Source organism: Stegastes partitus, unplaced genomic scaffold (genome assembly GCF_000690725.1).
Source record: "Stegastes partitus isolate 25-593 unplaced genomic scaffold, Stegastes_partitus-1.0.2 Scaffold513, whole genome shotgun sequence".
In the NCBI taxonomy this organism is placed as follows: Eukaryota; Metazoa; Chordata; class Actinopteri; family Pomacentridae; genus Stegastes; species Stegastes partitus.
Genome location: NW_007578244.1, coordinates 67,172 through 89,980, shown reverse-complemented (window position 1 = coordinate 89,980; position 22,809 = coordinate 67,172). Strand labels below are relative to the sequence as shown.

The following is a 22,809-nucleotide window of genomic DNA, read 5'->3' as shown; positions in this document are numbered from 1 at the left end:
AGAATAACTTAATTAAAGCCAAACTTCGCCTCAAGCTGGGCTCTAAAGTTTGCCTAAAGAATGGGGGAAGTTGCTTCTTTTTTTTTTTCTTCTCTCCTCTCATGGCAGTTTTTGGGAGGAGGGTGTGGTGGGCCCTGGACGTCATTTCAAGGGAGTTGCAGTGAATGTGGACTTCCCCAAAGTTCACTCACTGGAGTCAGATCAGTCACAGGGGCAACGTAACTTTTGCTGTTCGGGAACGTCGCGCACGATAATAACAGGGAAGTGCTCATTTTCAGTGCTAGAAATATTTATTTTTCAGGCGTTTGTTCAGGATGAATTCCAGGCATGGAGAGATGGACTGGCGGTGGACAGTTTTCACACTGATTCTAAACTTTCAGCTCACTTACGGGTCTCCCTCCTCCTATGACTTATTCCAAGGCTCTGCGCACACTGGGGTGGTACACAGGCACAGAAACAGGTAGGCTGTTGGGGTTTTTTTTTTCTTCTGTTTGTTTGTTTTTGTAAACTTTAGTGACTTTTAAACTATGCTGTCTCTGAGAAAGTCTTCGCAACCAGCCCGACGCGGGCGTTCCCCTTTACGCTTCTCCTGAAGGTGAAGTCTGTGCGCTTTTGTTGCGCAGCTGCCAATAAAAATGCGATGAGTTCCAAACTTCTCATTGACCGGATTGACCTCAGATCGGTGAAGATTTTAGCCTCTTATGGTCATATGCTGCCAGTTCACGGCTGCTTTATCGGACTGTAACTAAATTTGGCTCGAGTTTGCCAGTGCTGCCAAAGGTGATAAGATCCAGATAAACGCTGGAATGTCACTGATTAGGCCAATCTCTCATCTGTAGAAGACCATTAGCGCATTTCCAAATGTTTCCTAATAAATTGAAATAAACTAGCGGAAGAACTGATGAAAAACCTCCGTGAAATGGTGCAGCTTTTATGGAAAGTTCAGTAAAACACATGGATCTCATTATGACAGTCTCTTTTTATTGCCAAGTTACTAAGTCCAGCTATTTTCATTGCATCTGCACGATAATCCTCTAAAATAATTGTCAGATTTCTTAGTATATATATGTCTTGTTTATCTGCGCTTCTCCCTCATCAGGAACTGGTGCGCCTATGTGGTGCACAGGAACGTGAGCTGCGCCGTGCAGGGGAGTGTGGAGAGCTTCCAGGAGCCCGTGGTGGCCCCCTGCCCAGCCTACCAGCCCGACTGCCAGCCACAAGTGACGTGAGCATCCGGGGAGCCAGGAGAAAGGGTTGAGGGTGCATGTTTGGATGCATGAGACAGGCTGGATACAAAATGTTTCCTTGAGAGAGAGTTAGAGGCAGAAATATTCACAGTGGCTCAATGAAACTCAATTGGCAGAACCATAGAGAGCAGCTTTCCAGGCAACTTAAAAAAGCCCACTGAAGAAGGTGCTTAGGAAATGCAGAGTAAAGCTGATGAGAACCACAGCCTTCCTCATAGGTTATTCCAAGTTGAAGCAGTTCATACCAGCTCACCCTAAACGACTCACTTCATTCCCCCCTTTTCACATGTGTGAGTTTTCCATCTCTTCTGCACAACTTACAACACAAAATACAAATGATATGAAGAAAGGAATGTCATAGTCTTTCTTGGCACCTTCCTCTGGAGGTTTTCTGGGTACGTCCAGCTGGGAGGAGACCCCTGGGTAGACCCACAATTCTTTTGAGGGATTATATATCTCATCTGGCCTGGGACCGCCACAGGAGCAGCTGGAAAGCATTGCAGTAGAGAAGGCCGTCTGGAATGTCCTGCTTAGCCTGGGGAAGAAAATAGATGGCTGAACGTTGTGCTGTCATTTTCATAGACATGTTTAGAAGCAACACCAATGTGTATTTTCCTATTGTGTGAATGATATTTTAAAAATTCCAGAATATGCAGTCATTGAATCTTCGTTTAAAGTCAGTCTCTGGCTGTTGATTTATTGCCTAAAAACTCAGCCCTGTGTATCAGAGTTACATATTTAGTTTTTGTTTTTTTTCATGAAATCAATATCTGCTGTCTTAAATGGCATAGATGTAACCCTACATAGATACATCCTCTAGATTGTGCAGATCTACAAAGTCTCAGCCTCACTTTCCTCCCCACTCACTGCAGCTCAAGCACACCAGCTCAGCTACAGATTGGCTCAAACACTCTAAAACTACTCTACACTGCATGATGGCAAGCTGTACCTGGAAGTCTGGAAGTCTGGACCTGTTTTTGAGACTGTCAACAGTACACTGTCGTTTCAGTGTGGAAATGTCCAGCCATGGTGTTGACTATCTATTGTGCTCATGATGTGTCCGCTAGCATATAAAGAACATCGCATGGACATGTTAACATGTTAGAGGGGGTCTTTAAGATTATATATATATACACACACTATAACTATGACACTCTCGCATCCATCCATACACATTTTGTTCAGGGTCACTGGTAGCTTGAAGCTTACCATCAGGCCTACGTGAGATTTAGCAACGTCTTATTCAGGCAGCCAGTGTAATGCTTGGAACTGAGCCCAGAACTCATCATAAGAAAGTATATAAGTTACCTAAACAAGACTGCCAACTCTCTAAGACAAGGAATGGTGAGATGAGAACAAATAAAGAAGTTTGCAACTGTCATGTACACAGAAGTTTTCTTCATATTTAGGACAGTTCTCTTTTGTCTTTTGGAGTGAATACTTTTCTATCTTTTACTTCAGAAAGGTTTGACTTCCCCTTTCAAATTAAGACTCCAGAAAGACCTTTCTAAATATGCATATTTGTGCATCTAGTTTTTTTTAGGTGTTCAAATGCATTATTATTTACTAACAGATTGGCTTTCAGTTTGACATGAGCAGATATTCAGTCCTTCCTTTAACACAACTTAATGTCCTGTTGTTGTTTGCATCAACAATATGTTAAAAATAATGGACTTTACTATCAGTTCAATTGAAAGCTACATCAATAGAAAATTCATTCAAGTGGTATATAGCAGATGCATCTCTTTCTATGCTGAATTAATCTGTCTACTGAAAACATTTGTGATAGTTCGTAAGACTCAATCGTTTAAAATGCAAGTGTGTAACCTAAGTAGTCATGCACCCTCACAGTACGGTCATTTTCTTCCCTCCTTCTAAGTCATATATGATATTAAATCTTGTTGAAGTAACATACACTGTGATTAGCACCCATATCTGAAGCCAAAGCTTTTACAGTAAGCAAAGTATTATGTTCCTCAGTAAATGATTATTGTAAACAGGAGCGCCTGTACCAGTAACTGATGAGTAACAGCTGCACTTCAAGCTGTTGTGTTGCAATTTAATAGATTTTTCTTTGTGAATCATTGTTAGTTGTAAACACATGCTATCTGCGGTTTAATTTAGTGATCCACTTATGCATGCACAAGAGCCTCAGTGCTGTGGAAAAGAATCCTGGAAACGGATCATTCTTAGGTCACCGGAGCATTTTTCCAAGTTTCTTCCTTAAGCAAGAAAAGCTGGAGCTGAGAGCAGACACCTCAAGTTATGATAAACAGCACAGCGGGCCTCATATTATCTCATTTTAGGATGAGATTTAGGGACACATCGTTGATTGCAGTCGGAATGTTAAGTGTTGTCATCCCACAGGCTTTTACTTTTCTTTTTTCTGTTGGTTGAGCTGCAGTGGAGTTATCAGTGACAGTTAGGAAATGTGCAAAAATGATTGTTGCAGACACCAACTTTCCAGATGTTTCACATGACACGACCCCTGCCTTCAGGGAAGTGATGTCACCCATTGTTTCTTTGAGAACTGTTTTCTTTGGCTAGAAAGCTGAAACTTTCGTGTATTGGGAAATGGTGGAGAAGCTCAAAAATGTCTATGTCCAATTTTTTTTTTTAAATGGCGTTTTGGTGATTACAGGAGTCAACACTTCCCAAAAACAACATATGAACTGTTTCTTCTACATGGAATAGCAGAGTAGCTTCAGCATAGAAATCAATAACACTGATAACAGTTTGCTAATGGCCTGAGTTTGACCTCGGAAATATTGTCCAGTGTTCCCTGTTCATATTAATTTTTGTTTGGGATTTTGAAAAACAAAACACGTTGATTACTCTGCCTTGTGTTACAGATACAAAAATCGGTTTCGACCCACCTATAAGATTGCCTACAAGACAGTCACAGAGTTGGAGTGGAGATGCTGTCCTGGTTACCAAGGACCGGACTGTAAAAATTTAAAACCATCCCCAGATCGACGAACAGTGCAGGGAACACAGCCTTACGTCCCCCCAAATCAACATACAACCAGACACATACAGAGTAAGAAATCATCTTCTGTTCTATCTTAAGTGTTCATCAGTTTATTGAAATTTACAATGTAATATCACAGTAAACTAAAAAAAAAGCTAACTTCATTCCATGCTGTTTATAGACAGGAAAGACAAAAGTATTTAAACATATCTATTTATGAAAAGTAATTGCTTACTCCATGATTATAGGACCAGAGAGGAGAGAGACAGCGCACCATGAGACAAGGCATGGTGGGACAGACAAGGTCCGTCTTCTGGAAAATGAAGTTCAGCGTCTATCCCAGACAGTCCTGGATCTCCAGTCGGCTTTGACAGGTTTAACTACCAACCTCCGCACAGACCTGCAGGATGACACAAAGAAAATGCTAGCGACACTTCTAAACAACATGCGCCCACCAGACAGTGCTGCGGGTGCAGGCACAGAGGAGAGCCCCGCTGTGCTGGATGGTCATCAGGCTACCAGAGGTGGGATTGCTGGAGAGAAAGCCCTTGAGAAAATAGAAGCTCGTTTGGATGATATCAATAATGCGCTTAAAAGCAAGGATGAGGCTTTGGAAGATCTAAGAGGAATCACAACAAGTCATGAGGGTCAGATACGTGTCCTGATGGATGCCTCTCAATCTCAGACTCCAGCCATAGCGGAGTTTGATGTTATACAGACCTACATTGATGGGAAATTTGAGAAGCTGAAGAAAGAGCTAGACCAGAATGTGGACGAAAAGATGGCCAGAGTGCAGAGCTCGTGCAATGACAAGATCCAGGCGTCGCAGAAGAACTGTGAAGACAGCCATGACCAAGTTTTGGCCAGGATGACCCAGCTGGTGGCTACTAAGGAAGCTGATCTGAGAAAGGAGATTCGAGCACTACGTCTAGACATGGCTGCTGCAGATGGACCTGTACGAACTCAGAGGCAGACTGATCCACCCAACGAGGAAGAAGACCACGGTGACCATAAAGACCTGTGGCGTGAGATTGATCGTATTGCAGAGGCTCACCGCATCCTAAATGTCCGCATTGACAACGAGCTGGCACACCTGTCTGCACCTCAGGAAGACAATGATTTTGGCCCATTGATTGAGGAGCTGGAGGCGCGTATTAATATAACAGAACAAAATGCAGAGACTCACTGTTTCTACATTGAAGAGAAGCTGACCCGTACAATTGCAGATGAAGTGGCAGCACTTCGGAAGCTCCTGGATGAGCGCTTGAACGGCATGGATGACCAGCTCACAAACATGCTGGTCGAAATGAGCAACAACTCCTTCCCAGGGATGTTTGGTGACTCTGTGGATGCCATCCAGGCAGAAGTGAACAACAACAAGTTCCTCCTGCAGGGTTTGGATGACAAGGTTAATGCTGTTGGAGAGCTGTGCTCTGCAGGATGTTCAGCCTCAGGAATTACTGTAGGTGGCGAAAATTCTGCACCTACGCCCAATGGTCTAGGAAACATTTTGAAGGACCTCAAGAGGTACAGAAATGACTTGGACATTCTTCACACAGATGTCAGCTCCAACTCAGACAAGCTCAGGCAACTGGAGGACCTTGTTCAAAGGCAGTCAGTCGGAAACGAGAGACGCGTGAAGACGATGGATGACTTCCAGAGAGGACTGATTAATCTTCAAGATAATGTGCTTGGTCTGGCTGGAGCTGTTACTGGGTTAAGTGACTCCTTGAGCAAATACAACCAGGATATGCACAGAATAAACTCAACATGCTGTCAAGCAGAGCAGATTGGCACTGGAATCCCAGGACGGTATAACTGGGCTTCACCTGATGCCACCAACCGTCAGGTGGATGAGCTGAGGAACAGACTGGATACGCTTAGTGAACGGGTGTCATCTGAACTGAATCAATGTAAACAGAACACACAAGGTGTTTCTGATGGAATCTCTGCTGTGGACGGACGTGTAGCCAGACTAGAACAGGTGTGTGGACGGTTAGATGGAGTTTCTACTAACATTAGAGAACTGAAAGATGGGCTGGAGAGACATGTTGGAGGTCTGCGGGATTGTGTCTACAGGATGAATGTCACCTGTGGAAATCATGGGGCAGAAATCGCTGCGCTGCAGAATTCCTTGCAGAGGTTCCAGGCACAGCTGTCTGCAATGGCCAAACATGTCTCGAAAGATGTCACTGCCAGAGAGCCAGGTAAGTCGCTGGTTTTGAAATAGCTTGATGACTTCATTGGTTATCGGTGGTAATGTCTAGAAAACAAGATAGTGAAAGGAAATCTTAGGCTTGCACTTTGATGAAGAAGTCAATCAGAGGTCATACTTATCACTTTGGAATCAGTAAAAATTTTTGGGTGATGCTGAGTATTGTTTGAATGTAGAATATTTGGCATCCATACCTTAAGGCCAGTGTTATATTTTTCACAAGGGTCTATAAGGGTCCTTGTTAAATACATTTTCCCAAGAAAGCCCCTTTGCAGTTTTGTGCCACTAAGCTACAAGGTCAGTAGTGTGCATGTGTGGAATACAAAGACGCAGATCTACTGCACATCTATGACAATGTATCCTTCAAGCAGACTAGAAAGCAGTATAATTAGAACAACTACATGTCTGTGGTGTCTGCATCTATTCGTGTGAGCATCCACAAGGGAGTATAATCAAGGCTCAACATGGTCACTCCCCAAAAAGAAGCAACAAGCTTAACATGACACTGAATGGGGAGTGGCAATAATGGCTTAATAATAGTCATGTATGTTTGAAACTAACTTCTTAGTACATTGTGTTTTCCGAAAACATCAAAAACTCAGGCCATTTGCAAAGCGTCATAGAGTGTCAAGACAAAATAATTACTCATATGGGAATTGCGATGCATACTTTCAGAGTCTTTCCTTGAAGGCATTCAGTGTTGCACTCATTTTACAAAAATGACTGATGTAGCTGTGTATAGAATGAAAAAAACAGCTTGAAAGAGAAATTCAAACTCTGCTTGCTTTCTAATCTCTGCACACCAGCTGAGCTGCTGCTAACGTGGCCTGAATGTCAGATTATCAGTTTCAAAAAGTTACAGAAATTGTCAGACACAGCCCCCAATTCTGACTTGGGAAAGATGTGGGTAGAAGGGGTATCAGAGACACAGTCGACCATCTGACAAACAGTTTGTTTGGAGAATACTGACACCCTTGGAGTCTGAAAGTGAAACCTGGCATGGGGATGGTGCTCACCAAATGAGCAGCAGCAGCAGCAAGTGGCTTTCAGGTGAGCTGTACGGCAGCAAAAGAGTAAGACTGACAGCTGAAGTACAACAACATAATGAAAAGGGTGTACTAGATGTACAGTATGTAGCAGTGAGAAAGAAACATCATGTAACAGCAGTCACAAGTGTACGTTGACTGCCTGGACTAGCTTGTGGACTTTGCTTCATTAGTGGGTAGAGCTTCGTGATAGCATATCATAACAGCAATTAGATTCACATTATGGCACAGTTTTGCTGCTTGAAAGTCAATTAGTTGTATAATGTTCAGTGGATTCCTACATTAGTGCAGTCAAGCACAGGATTTAGTCAAAATCGCTATCTTTTTCAGCTTTCTCCATAACTTTTACCATGAGTTTATTGAGTGTGATTACCATCTGTGTAAACACAAACACTTCCTGTGGATAATCCTCCATATAATGCATTCTGCTTGCTTGGTTTACATGGAGGCTTGGAGGGAAGGATCAGATCCCATGAATGGCCACAGGGTATTTCCCGGAGTGGGAGGACACGAGTTCACGGGGCCTCCCATGCTCGCCTTGAGTATGTCATTCAATATGTCCTGGCACCGACAAGCAGAGGCCCTTTCCTGTGACTTAGATTCATGTTGTCCCAAGAATTTCCTATTTTTTTTTAATATAGGGAATGAGACAGGTAAATAGAAAATGAAATTTTTACAGCCCAACTCAACTGCTGTGATGATTTACTCGCACTGTTTCGTGCCTCGTTGCTCTCTAATGTAAATGTCAGAACACCCGAGCAGACTGTTCCCATTAATCCCTTTATGAGCATGTTGAGTTGTGAGGTCTTCTTTCTTTCACCGTGACATAGCTTTTTCATTCCTACCACAGACCTCAGCCTTGGTTCCCAGTCTTTTAGTCCACATACACAATACACCTCCCTCCCTCCTCTCTTTCTCCTCACACATGTACACATACCAACCTCCAGAGATTCCCGTAGGGTGACCTCAGCCTGATGTGTGGAGTCTGGTCCTCATTAAGGGACCTGACTCACTGCTGGAGTCAGTCTTGATGGAGAGGGGAGAAGCAGAGCTCCACACCCAGGACCAGATGCTTCGACTACCCTCAGCTGTGATGTCATGAGTGGGGCCCCACCATCGGTGCCTCCCTTTCTTACACCATCGTCCAAAACAATGGTGTGATTAGGAGCTGTGCAGAAAAGCCGAGCAGATGGATTAATGGCTGTGGTGTAGAGAAATGGAAGGCATGCAGGTCTTTTGTTTCCATCCAGTGTTTGTCAAGTACTGTCATTAGTCATTTCTAAGTTGATATTTGATTTCATCACCTTCGACGGATCATTCAACAGGATTTACACACTTTGCCAACTGTGTGTTGTATGGTTGGATAGTGTCCGAAACCCCCTCCCTTCCCCACGTTTTCGTTGTTGGATATAGGGTGTCTGTGTTGACCATTCTCTGTAGCTTTCTGAGACAGACGATCCGACGTTTACAGTCACTTCACGCAGCGATTGGCCGGCTGAGGTGAGAGAGTAGCACGATATGGTAAGCTACTCCTCCCTGTAGCCCGGCCTTTTCATTAGCTCCTCTATTTGTAGCATTTTTCATATGTGCAACCCATATGTGGAGATTACCTGATGCCTGATGTGCGCCGTTAGCTCAGTTTTTAAACGATATCACCTCTCTCCCCTCTGACAGCCGACCTTTTACTCCAACTTCTGGAGTGGCTGTTGGAAATGACTATAAACATTCGTGGTCATGAGTTCTCCGAAACCAAAAACCAGCTCATACTGCACCTAAGCGCTGCACTGAATCACACAGAAGTTCATGAACTGCAGCAAGACTGTAAAATATGCATATACCACGCAAATGTAGATATGAAGCTCCCCTTAGCAGCTGGCTTATTTAAATTAGATCGCAGACTGGAAATAGGGGAAAAGAGCTCGCCTGGCTCTGTCCAAACGTAACAAAATCCATCTCTGAAGCTCTAAGACAAATTAACAGCAGCTTCCTGGAGTGTCCACTTGTTGCCTGGTAACTGGTTCTGGCCAAGAAATAGTTCTGCGCATAACCTCATGTAAAAGGCTGAATGGTCACTGAAATGTCAGTTTTATACTGCTTTAACAAACAAGATACAACTTGTTAACTTTAGAGGTGCTGCTTGGCGTGTTTTGCCAGACTAGCCGTTACCCTGTTCTAACCCCAATGAGCAAACTGCTGGCAGCAGCTTGCTATTTACCGTTCAGACATGAGAGTTTGATCAATCCTCTCATCTAAATCTCAGCAAGAAAGTGCATAAGCTTACTTCCAAAAATGTCCAACTCTTACTTTAAGGGCAAATCTCATTTTCTCTTAATGCTCGTATCCTAAATCCCACAAGAGAGCGAGTTGGGCAGTGTGGCTCAAGATTTAATGCTTTCCTCGAGCTTGGAAAAGGGAGAAATAGTCTAAAAAGAGATAAAATATCCACTAGAAATCCCAGCTGGGTGGGTGTGGTGGTGGTTGGGAGCCTACTGAAATGTTTCCTCTCTGTGTTTGAGCTCATATTCTCCACACAGTCATATGAAGACCCCGAGGAGGCTGCAAACAGATGAGGTGTTGTAATAACATAACTGAAAGATTAACTGGAATAGCTTTGCCCTTACTCAGTGTGACTGCTGAATGGAATTGTGTGACTTTAGTTACAAAATGTTGGCTCTGCTTCGCCCACAGCAGCTGCTGCAGCAGAGGTCGGCCACTACAACTTGTGTGTGTTTGTTTCTTACTGTTTTTCGCTCTGATGGGGAGTTGTGGTTAAGCAGAAATGACTGTAACGCAGTTATTTAGAAATTACGCAAGAGACTTTAACATCTTAATGGCTGCAAACTAGTTTAATAGCGGTTATTAGGAAATGTAGAAATATGGAAAGTGCTTCTGCTTAAAAAAAAAAACGTCTGAGCATGCTGTTCCCCATTCACATGGTGACTAATCAGCCTTCTTGTGCTGAATTTTCTCATTTGATTCTCAGTCTGCTTTTTTCCTACTCCTCTTTTTTTTTGGAGATGATCCTAGTCTAGCTCAAATCGCATCCCTGTCATTTATTTCTCGGTCTCTCATCTCTGAATTGCTCTCTCTTTACACCCTCGTTGCTCTCTCCTTCTGTGCTATTTTTCTTTTTTTTCAATTTGTCCTTCCAAGATAGCCAGAGGACTTCTCTCTCTCTTTCTCCTCCCTGTCCAGTAAGTGTATATCCACACTGAGGCCTTCAGAAAATAATTTTTAAAAAAGCAGTTGTTTTAAAGTAGGGATAAAATAAAGGCTTTGATTTCATGGATCAATGCATTGCAATTGATCATTCTGACTTTATATTGGAGAGACAGGCAGTAAGATTAACTGTCTACTGTGATGAGGAAATACAAGAAAAACAAGACATAAAAGGCTTTTTGAAGTCAAAGGCTGTCTGCTGAGAAAGAAGGGAAAATTGTATTCGACACCACCACCACCACACACACACACACACACACACACACACTCACACACTGTATATATTTAGTCACCTCCCGAATAGTGAGCGAGCGCTTTGACTGAGATATCTGAAGCTGTGAGCTGAGGTGTTTCCATCTCTGACCCGGGAGCCCATCTGGAAGTCTTCAGAAGAGCCCCATACACACAATAGGAGTCCCAGAGGTCTGCCATGCAGTGCACAATTTGAGCCTCCCATCATTAATAGCACTGGAGGAAAATGGGGTGGAGGGTGAAATTGTGTCCATGTGCATAGCAAGAAAGAATAAAAGAAAAATGTATGTCAGACTGCGAGTGATGCATCATTGTATGTGCACCACGCCCTGCTCTGCTCCGTGCCCCCTGACACCATTTTCCATTGCGTGATCAGTCTGTCTGCTGCAATATTCCGTGATGCTTTCAGACACTTCTGAACACTCACGAACTGTCACCCAATTCTGCGCAAGAGCGGCTGACTAAAGCACCACTCTCTCCACCTCCCTCCCCCCCTGCAGCGTCCCTGTCTGCTTGTGAGCAATAACATCTGGTTTTGGTGATGCTCTTGGTTGCACCAGCACACGCGTGAATGTGTGCGCCTTACTCTGTGTGTTTTTCGACTTTGCGGTTGCCCCCTCAGTGAGACAGGCTGAGAGCTCATGGGAAATATGCACTCAGCCAACCGGCGTCCTGAAGCAGGCATGGGGAGGAAATGAAGAAGAGATTTCTGATTATCTCAGTACAACATGATTGCTGGGTTTAATTTGTTTTTGATTATACATGTGGTTTCTGAGTAGCTTGTGGTATCACTCACAGTAAGAAGGAAGAATTTGGTTGATGGTTGATGATGTTTTATTTGATAATAACAGAGTGGCTGATTACGTTCATAATCCAAACTAACAGGCAGACTAATGCAATAAAGTTGCTTCCAGGTACTTTAGGATTTATCCTTGACTGATTGTGAAGTTGAGTTAACGTTTAAACTTTGATTTAGTATAATATTTGTGACTGTAGCCAGATTTGCAACCCTCATAAATGATTATACACAGCCTGTACAAATGTTGGTTATCACAGACATGGAGGTGTCGGCTAAAAGCTCTTAAGATATGATGACACTTACTTCTGCCGTTGCTCAGTTCCCCCCACACCTAGATAACCTCTCAGGATTACAAGCCAGGAAGAATTTTACTGAACTGCTATGTACCAGCAGAAGAAGAAATAGTCATGGAGCTTAAACTTTTGCTTCTTTCCTGCTCTCTGTGCTCATATATACTGTATTTTTAATGAAGCTAAATTCCCAATAAAGCTGTTTTCAGATACACAATTTCCAATTTCTATTATCAGACAACTGAATGAGGATACACTGGTAACTGAAGCACAGTTTATAAAGGCTACCTGTTAACCAGCAGTCACTCCATAAAATTTCCAAGCTGCAGCTGTGCGCCACTGGACTATGGCTTTTATAACCTGTCTGACAGACTCAGCATACACATGACTTACTGGCTGTGCTGTGAATTCAGTGATATTTCCATGTGGAATAGTCGATAAAAGCGATAAAATGTCTTGGTCTCACTTTGCAAAAATAAGCACAGTAACATGCTAAACTGAGAAGATGACTGAATACTGTCTCCTAAACATCAGCATGTTGTACATTGACATGAGTGCATGTTAACATATTGATATGAGCTTTAGCTTAAACAGTACACAGTGCTGAATCTGAGCTTCACAGAACTGTAAGATTGTCTTGCACTCAAGTCTTGTTGTCAGTGGAGCACTGTCCACACAGAGCACTGAAGAAGGCACTCGTATCAGTTTATAGACTGTCAGCTGTTTTCTTAATGCGTCAGCGTCCATGGCTGATTATGACCGCTGACCACCATTAACATTCAATTGGATACATATAGATATAGAATGTGGCCTTTATAGCCCACACCTCTCCCTGTTACACCACCTACGTCATCACATCTACAGTGATTGCTACTGCAGCACTCCTCATCGCTCCAGCTTTCTTGATGTGCTGAAGCTGCTGCGATGGTTGGCTTTGTGAATATTTAAAGTTCATCTCCAGTCATTAATCAAACCTCTCAAAACCCATCTCTGTGAGTCACGGTTACATATAAAAAGGTTTTTTTTAATATGAAAAGAATCCCTCCCTGCCTTAAAATAGGTAAGATCTGTACTGTTACTTCCTTAAGCAGGTGCAGATCTACGCAGCCCCGTCTCACTTTCCACTCACCCCACCCCTCAAGCACACCAGCTCACCTCTACAAAATTACTTCTCGCCACACAGTGGCAAGTACTTCAGCCTCACATGTTCAAACTAGAAACTTTATCGGAAAAAGAATAATGATATAAAAAGCCGCATACTGCAAGCTGACAGGATTGGCTCTCAGGTTTGTTTCAATCTATGTTTTTGAGGATGTTTTCGGTGCAATGCAGTTTTCAAGGTGGAAAAGCTCATCCATAGTGTTAACTGCTTATTTCGTAGTATGTCTTCAAACATAAAAAAATAATAATAATCGTCCTCTAAAACATCAGTTCAGGGTGTGCAACAAACCTAAGAGCCAATCTTGTCAGCTTGCAGAATGTGACCTTCTATATTTTTATTCTTTTTCTGGGAGAGTTTCTATATTAAAACAGCACACAGACATGTTAGCAAGATAAAATACTTAGTTTTTACAGGAGGGGGTGTTTGACATTCATGTGTATTTACTGCTATCTCTAAACTCAGTATGTAAGAGTTAAAGGTGGAGTATGCAGTTCTAATCCAGTGTACTTTTCAGTCAAAATCTGTGACTATCTCCTCATGGTCTGCTGGCTGTCCACTCTGTGTGCACTGAAAACAACAGTCCTGTGTTCACAAAGAGCCCTGGCTCAGTAAATGGGAAACAAACAAAGAGGTTCGGACTGATCGACCACAATTCCAGAAAGAGGTATGGTAAATCTGGTACATGACAGTTATCTAAATATGCTAACTAAGTAAATATCAACATATCTGCTTTAAGAATCGCAGACTCCACCTTTAATATGTTTATCCTCCCTGTAGAATCCTTGTTGTTGTTTGTTTTCTCTGAGAGCTTCCTGAAAGAGCAGAGCCTTTTCTGCCAAGTCTAACTGTCCAGTGATTTGGAGTAAGTAGGCATTTCCTTGATGTGAGTTAGCGAAATGATATTACTGCAATCCTGCTACATGTACTACATGTCGCACCTCCGCGCCACAAGGTTTAAACCCCACTACACATACAGAAACAGAAAGCATCAAAGCATTTATTTCATATACAAAGCTCTTAACTGAATTTTAAATAGTGTGATACAAATCTGTCTGACAGCTGGTTGTGAGAAGGGGCTGACACAAAGCAGGTACTGTAATTATTTTTGTGATATGTCCCCAGGACACTCTCGCAGTGTCTGTGCTCTCACCTCAGAGGCCCAGGCGATGTCTGTGCCCTCGGGGAGTCTGGCCAGCAGCCAAGTAGTTTCTGTTCAGATGGTTCTCGATGCCTGAAACTCATGCTGACCGCCCACTTTGCTTTTATGAAGGGTAATAATGGCAATGGTTCAAAAGAAAAAATAAAAGCTCAGAGGTGCTGTGCCAGCCAGGTCTAATTTGGCATGTCATCAGAATACCAGTGATTAAAGGAAAAGCTGCAGGAGAGGACAGAGGTGTGCTCTGAATGTGATGGAGGAAACAGGATTTACAAGCAAAAAGTCATTAGCTGGCTTGTATTCTCCAAAACTCAGCTGTTGTAAACAGAACTGTCTTGTGCTTGAGAGGAGATGTCGTAAATTCTACATTAACAGTCTTGTCGTTGTCTTTCTTTGTCTTTAAATATCCAAGGAATGACCTTAAGACCAGAGAGGCCTGCTTCTGTGCCAGATACAACTCCGACCAGAACCAGAGTCCAACAAATCCTGATCCCCCTCAACATCCCTCCACCGCCCTCCAGCCCCAGGCAGCCGTACATTCCGGTTCAACCAGCTCAGCCCAACACACACACCATCATGATCAGTCCACCCAGCCAGCCCTCCAGTCCCCATCAACCGGGCCGCCCCAGTCTGCCGCTGGTTCCCATAAGGCCTGTGGTGGAGACGGGAGAGGCAGGACCTCCGGGGTACATCCGCAGGGTGACTGTGCGAAGAGGTTCTGAGGACTCGTCTCGCATGCCTGTCAAAGGGTTCGCTGGAGCGCCGGGTGAGTAGTGCTAATCGAGATGACCTTTGATTCGAATCTGCAGCTGAAAATGCAGAAGGAAGGTGTTGGTGTTATTTTCTAATAGGTGTGAAGGCCGAAAATTTACAATAGGTTTTCTTTTAGTTTCAACCAAGACCACATGTATTTACTGCACAAAACCAGCAATGCATTAAATGAAATTACAGTATGCAGGTAGATACGCACCACTGAAAAACAGACTATAGTTACCTAATGTTATATAAGAATAGAGGCACAGGGAAGAAGGAGGATAAAGTGAGTTGTTCACTGCTTTGTCAACTTGATCTTACATTGGGTCTAAAAAACTGCATTCCTGCTTCCTGTCTCCTCGCTTAGATCGTCATATAAAATCATACACAGAACTATTTCATATTTATAGTAGAAAGATACACCTTTACTCTCAAGGCTTAATGCTTCGGTCCCCAGGAAAATCAACAACGCATTGTACATTATATTACATAGGAAGTGATCATTTTCTTATTTTTTTTTCTAATTTTCTTTGTACATGTCTAACATTTTAATAAACTGTCCTCTCATTTCCATAATCCTTTCTGTTTCAGGAATAGTAATTGTTAAATAGGATTTTTTTTTAAGGTAGAAAAAGAAAAAGCTCTTCTATCCCTGTGGACCAGTAGGTTTAAAAGCATCTTATCCTGAAAAATCACCAAAACTGCATCATTCATTAGTGCCAGAAATGTAAAAAAAAATAAATAAATGAAAGAAATTCAACTTTCCAACAGTAGCAGAAGTAACTACGTGTGACTACTGGTTCTTTCCGAATCTTGAAAATGTTCCAAATCCACCAAAACCCCTTTTTTCCCCTACATTTTTCATTTAAAAGTCAAAAACAAAGTGTTTGCTGGAATTAGCAAACTGTAGAAAATGGTCTTCTCCTGGAAACACCTGAGAAGCCACTAGTGACTCAGCTGTAACCAACAGTCACGTGACAAATATTCAGGGACTTTTCAGATGAACTGCTACATTTCTTTAAATAATCGTTTAAAAATTTAATCTAGAAATATTTATGACATTATAACTGTGTTGAACTACATAAAAATACACTTCTGAGTCCTCTCTCCTTCTAGTCATGCTTGTGTTGTTTCCATAGCGGTGCAGGACTTCATATTACAATTAAAAATGATCCCACAGTGAGTAAAAAAATGTCAGGAGCAAAAAAAACACAGAGTTGTTTCCAGCACTCAGGCGTCCAGTAAGTATTTTACCGGAAACCCTTCAGGTACTAAACATCTACGATGCCTTTTTCCAGGCCCTGTTCTAAAATGTTACATCAGATTCTGATGCACGAAGAACGAGTGACATTTATGAATGAAAATGGAATCTGTCATCAGTGCGATGACAAGAAGAAGCACTCTGTCATGATTCTGGCTCCATGTGGCGCTGAAGGGAGCCAGCATTACCACATGTGTGACATAATACAGGAAACGTATGGTGTGCCTCACAGCAGTCAGCTCACAGTCACGTCAGATAGAGTCATCTAAACTGATCAACAACAACAACATTCAGAACCAAGTGTATGTTCTGTTCTGTTTTTTTTTTAGCAGTTATCTGTGTACACCCACTTTTAGGATGTCTGTATCAAAGGGCATTTAATGGATGCCATATGTAATCGAATAGAAGAGACGGCAGAAATGAGTTTGATAGTCCTGGATTTGAACTAACTGGGGCTGTATACATGAAGATTAAATAGCATATCAAACAACAAAACAAAGCCTTTGTTCTGGCCTCCATGTTACTTGGCAAGAAAGGAATAGAAAAACAGCCTACGTTAGTTCTACTGTTACTGTTCACTGACAGTGTGGGAGAACAAGTCATCTAAATACCAATTAGTCTGAAATCTTAACACAGGAAACAAAACTTAAATTCAAAATTGACAATTCAGCCATATGGTTAGACTTTGGTACGGAATTATTCCTGTTTCTCCAAGCACAGACTGTTACATTATATATATATATTTCAATGGTGTCAGTGCTTACTGTTGGTTGGTTTTATTTCAGTCATACAGCAGATGGTTTTATTTGGAAATAAAATAGCACAACTACATGAAGCAAGCAAAAAAAGTTTATTAGAAAGTTTGCAGGCTAAGGTTAATAGACATGTAAAATATGAATACAAAATAGAGCAGAGTGAAAAAAAAATTGCACAGTCTAGCTGAATAAAGTGCATACAATTAAAATGGACTGACCATCCTTCCATCCTTTATCTATACACTGCTTAATCCTCACTAGGGTTGCAGGGGGCTGGATGGGTCACCAGTCTATCACAGGGCTACACTTAGAGACAGACAACCAAGTACACTCACATTCACACCTATGGACAATTTAGAATCACCAATTAACCTCAACATGTTTTTGGACTGTGTGGGAGGAAGCCGGAGAACCCGGAGAGAACCCACGCTGCACGGGGAGAACATGCAAACTCCACACAGAAAGATCCCGGGCGTCCTTCTAGCTGCGAGGCAACGGTGCTAACCACCTTACAGCTACAACAGACTGACCAGAACAGCAGAAAAGCATGTAAAAGATCAGTTGTAGATTCAAATGGAATACAATATTACACAACAGAAGCGAGTACACCTCTGGAAAATATCACTTAAATGTCAAGTGATTCACAACTGTATCAAATTACAGCGATTGTAGGCTAGCAGAGAATTATTTTCTAAATTGCCAAAAACAAATAGTTGATGTCGGTATTAAAAATACAGAGTGCACCTGTCTGCATCACGGCTCCACGTGGAAAAGAAGGAACCTAAAAACATGATTGTGAGATCCCCGACCAACTAAAAATCAGGCAAAACATAGTTAAGACAGTAATCAGGAGGTATAGAATCAGAGCTACAGTGGTTGTCCTCCTAAAGTGGAACCACAGACAGTTCACCACTGACACAGTGTAGCTCTGAATGGCAGATAGGCAGCTGCTTCACACTTGGCACAGGGGGTTTTCTTCATCCATAAATTTTGATAAAGAGCATAAAAAGAAGCCAGATTAATACAAGGAGATGGTTGATGAGACTAAGATGAATTTGCCTACCACAGTGAATGCATAGTCCTGACAGTGAAGCACAGAGGAGGGGATATGGAGCTACATGAGTCCACAAGGTGTTTATAGATGGCACTATGAAAGTCTGTAGATGAACCAAAATACTGGCTGACAACAAGACTCCTGGTCTAGAGAAGTTTGCTAGAGGAGGAATAGTCCAGCATGATAGCCATCCAAAGCACAAAATCACAGAGGAGTTTTTAAAGAAGAAAAAAGTGAGTTGTCTTCGGAGTATTTCAAAGGAAAAGGTAGCGCAACACAAGCCCTCCAGTAAGACGCAGCTGAGAAAAATTCTCTCCATCAAACATAAAGGTGGACGTACAGAGTATTGAAAAGATGAAAGGTTTGAATCTCAGTAATGACAGGAGTACTGACTTTAATGCATTGAGTTCCTGCTGTTGAGTCTGTATTTTTATAGCTGTAAAACTAAACCATGATGTCTTAATTGAACTTAAGCGCCAATAACCCATTGTTAAACTTAGAGGTGATTAATTAGCTGTATCGCTGTACTATTTTTAATCATTTCCCATTTAGGTGATGTTGCACAGGGGGTGAGCTCACTTCTGTTGTATATTATACCAGCAGGTTTAAATCCATTTCAAGGCCTGATGAAACTGTAAACACCTAAATTTGCTTGGAGTTCCCGTCGTCCTGAAACAGTTGAATGCAGATCAAACTGATTCAAAAAGCCACTGGTAAAACCAAAATTATGGAGTGTAGATCATTCCCGCTTTTGTTTTAATTTCTAGCTTCTCTGAGAAACAATCCCACAGTGTTTTGCTGTAATGTTCAAATATAAAACCAAACAGCTGCCTCTTGTAAGAGCACTCACTGGCCCTTCTCTTCAAATCACGATAAAACATAATGTGTTTGAAATCTGTTTTTTTGTTTGTTTGTTATTTTACAGGCTATCCTCCTCTGCAGCCTGCATCTTTCAGACCTCCGTCAACCAGCCGCCGAGGTATTGCAGCAGTTCATTATCACATTGCGTGCATCTGCAGACTTTGCCATTCTACATCAGTGTAGAAAAATTGGGAAAAAGCTGTTAACAATTTACAGCCTAGGAGTGTGACAAGAGTGGCAACTGGATGTATTTTGTTTAAGGACGCGTGGGAGTATTGTGGGAGGATGTTAACTTGTCTGCAGGCACTCACCAGAAAGTTTTGCCCTTGTTTGCATGGCAAATTTGAAAAAAATGGTGATTAAAATGGCATCACCGAAAGACATTCAATGACATTCCTTCAACTGTTTGTACCTTGTAGCTCCTGCAGCAGCAAAGATGCCGTGGAACCCCATGTATCAAGCTCCAGCTGATGCACCAGGTAGAACTTTGATTCAGTAGTTAATTGTCATAAACTCCAGCACAAGAATTTAAAAAAAGAGATGAAGAGGTTTAAGTATTCGGTTGTGTTCAGTTCAATGAAGTACACATATGGTAATTCACCCTTGAAATGAAATACTGATTGACTTACATACATGTTTGTGGATCCAGTTTCAGTGGACAACAGCGCCTTTTCAGATCCCTTGTCCTTCTCCGCTGGCCTCACACAGCAGCCTTTCTCTGGAGATTTTGGCATCGTTCGCTTCAACAGGGTCCTCGTCAACGACGGTGGACACTACAATCCCCACACAGGTGCCTCAATACAAAGCTAAGACAGATTTGATAGAAAAAGATGTCATGTTTGTTGTTGCTGTGATATGGAATGATAAGCAAGAGCTGTGTTTGATCTGAAGAACACAGAGTTTCTGTGACAGCTTCTACAGTGTGAGGGAAAATGCACAAAAAATAACTTTAACCTCTACAGATGCTATCCAAGAAAAGAACCCTTGTTTGCTCTTCAGCACAAAACTGCAAAAATAATTTTTGCTACAGAACATTAAAAGAAGCCTGATGAATACTGGAGATGGCGGATGAGACCAAGATGAATTTGTTCTGCTGAACTGGGTCCAGCATGTTTGGTATGAGCCTGGTCAGGACTACCACAGTGAATGGATAGTCCTGACAGTGAAACTGAATGTGGATTGGTGTCCTCTGTGTTTATTTTATTGTATCCAATTAATGAGACATAGAGGTTTACTGGCCAACAGTTTATATGAATCCTGGGTCAAATCATTGTGCCTTTGTCAAAGGTGAGCTGTCATCTGATTGTGGTTCCTCTCAGCTCTGCAGAGTTTTAGCATCTATCAGCTCATAGCTTTCATCAGTGTCGTTTCCAGATGCAGCAGGAAGCAGTTTTCAGTCAATGAAATCCACTGAACATCAAGCACAAGACACACAAAGTTAGAACTAATGAACCTGATGGAGCATTTAGCAGCTAAAAGGCCTGTTTCCTTAGCAGTTGGTGGAGACCTAAACACAGCTAAAAGGAAAGTCAATATTCGACTTGCCAAGTTAGAAACATGACTTCGAAGGAAATCTTCTCTGCAGGATGTGTACTGCAAATATGCAGGTGTTTGCTAATAGTTCCATCACATCTACTTAGAGAGTGATGTCAGCATTGTGGTTACAGTGTGTTTCCAGTCATACAAGGGGCCAAAAAGCTTTAAAAACAAATATATATTAATTATATATATGTGTGTGTGTGTGTGAGTGTGTATTCTTATTAACTTTGTTAGTGTGTCCATATTGTGGTTTTTATATGCCAGAAGACAAATCATGAGTGAAATAAGCCGTTGCTGCAGGTTTCCAACTTAAAGTGGTGATGTACCGATGGCAGTCTGAAGAACAGATTCAGTCTTCCAGAGTTTTATATGTAATAACCTAAAGAACCAATCCTGTCAACCTGCACGGTGGCGCTTTCTGTGTTATGATTATTCTTCAGAATTGGGTTCTGGTTCAAACGTGTATAGCTCAATTATCACAATCTTACAACTTGCTATTGTGTAGAGTAGTTTTACCGTATTTACAGCTGAGTTATAGGTGAGCTGGTGTGCTCCAGTTGAAATGAGTAGGAGGGGCTGGCTGGAGAGAGGCATGGACTTCATGGATCCTAGCAACAGTGCAGAGTTACATCTGCTGCATTTTAAGATAAAAAGAGATTCATTTCATTTTAAAACTTGTAAATATATAACTTTGATACACTGAGATGAGTTTTTAGGGCTTTAATCAATGACCAGAGCTGGCCTGTAATCAAACAGAGGGACTATTTTCACCTGTGATTCAATGTGTGTGCACTAGTGATAATTTGATGAATAATAGTGGAAGTCAGATTAATTAAAAAAAAAAAAAAGAAGAAGAAGAAAGAAAAAACTACAGTGGTACAGAAGAAGAACACATCCGGCTTTAGCTGCAAAGTAAAAACTTGTCAGTAGAATCAGTTCATTGCTGGATAAGCAAACAGAGCCCAAAAACAAACACAAGATTTCTGACTTGATTTACTGAACTGCAAAATTTGCATTGCTGATCAAACCCAGACTAAATCACTGCCTTTCTCATCTACAGGGACCTTCACTGTGCCGATGGACGGCCGATATCTGATTTCAGGCCTGCTGACTGCGAAGCCGGGCGACCGTGTTGAGGCTGTCCTGTCAGTGTCTAACCGCAGCGTCCAGAGGCTGCAGAGCTCTGCAGGGCCGGCGTCTGGTCAGCACGGGGGCTCGGCTTCTGCTGACTGCGGCTGCGGAGGCACCGTGTCCTTCAGTCTGATCCTCCCCCTGAGAAAAGGAGACCGCGTGGGCCTGGTGAGGACCGGAGGCCAGCTGGCCACCACCGAGGCCAGGGAGATCCTCTCCACCTTCAGCGGCGTCTTCCTGTATGCGTCACAGACCCACAGATAGCTGGAGTATCAAGGAGGACTAGTTTGTTCCCAGAGAGTTGGACTGGAGGAAATGATGACAAAATCATATTTTTACTGATTTGCTGTGATGCAGCTATTTTACCCACGCAGTGCCACTGTGTGAAGATCCTCAGTTATAGATTCCGCTGTTATACTGCAGTTTGTAAGCCACTTGCCAAAGATACCTGAATACAAGAAGCAGGATTTGTATCTAATATATTTGATTATCAAGTTGAGGTTTTTTTTGTACTTATTGTGAATGTCTTGTGTAGAAGTGTTTGTAAATTAACATTAAAACTGATAAAATGTCATTTTTATTTTAGCGACAGCATCTGACACACTCAGTATGGTCAACTATCAGAGGAATATGTTGTTGTTTAGGCAGTAAATCCTGATAAAACACCTTTACACATAGGCTCACTTCCTCTTATGAGCAGTTGATGATGATTAATAAGCCTACATGAAGAGACGGATGTGAAAAAACACAACAGCAACACAACAAGATTGCATAAATAGTACAAACTTGGCTGGCTTCATACACGGCAGAGAAAGACGAGGTTATGTAAAGTGGGTGTGGATGAATTTTCCTTTCTCCTCACTCCTGAGACTTAGAAAACTTTCCAAAGACAAATGGTAAGAACTATTTGATCTTTAGCGTAGGCTCAGTTAACCCTTAAAGAGGAAAAAAAAACAACGATTGTAATTACAAGCTGAACAAATACCAGTGACCCTGAATGAATGTTTTTAATCAATCTTTAATGTTCGGGGTTTTCAATAAACTGAAATTTGGAACGACCTGAGGGACTGAAACTGCAATAACATTAATATCATTAAT

The 22,809-nt window shown here is 42.1% G+C and overlaps 1 protein-coding gene across 1 annotated transcript; it reads left to right on the top strand.

The window, feature by feature from the left end:
- The first annotated feature begins 141 nt into the window (after nucleotides 1-141).
- emilin2a (elastin microfibril interfacer 2a) lies at nucleotides 142-22,376 on the top strand. The gene is made up of 9 exons (XM_008287684.1): nucleotides 142-460; nucleotides 1,100-1,225; nucleotides 4,100-4,287; nucleotides 4,467-6,425; nucleotides 14,770-15,123; nucleotides 19,106-19,159; nucleotides 19,461-19,520; nucleotides 19,691-19,831; nucleotides 21,641-22,376. Exons 1-9 carry the CDS (start codon nucleotides 315-317, stop codon nucleotides 21,973-21,975), a joined length of 3,363 nt encoding a protein of 1,120 aa, XP_008285906.1. The 5' UTR covers nucleotides 142-314; the 3' UTR covers nucleotides 21,976-22,376.
- Nucleotides 22,377-22,809: the final 433 nt, after the last annotated feature.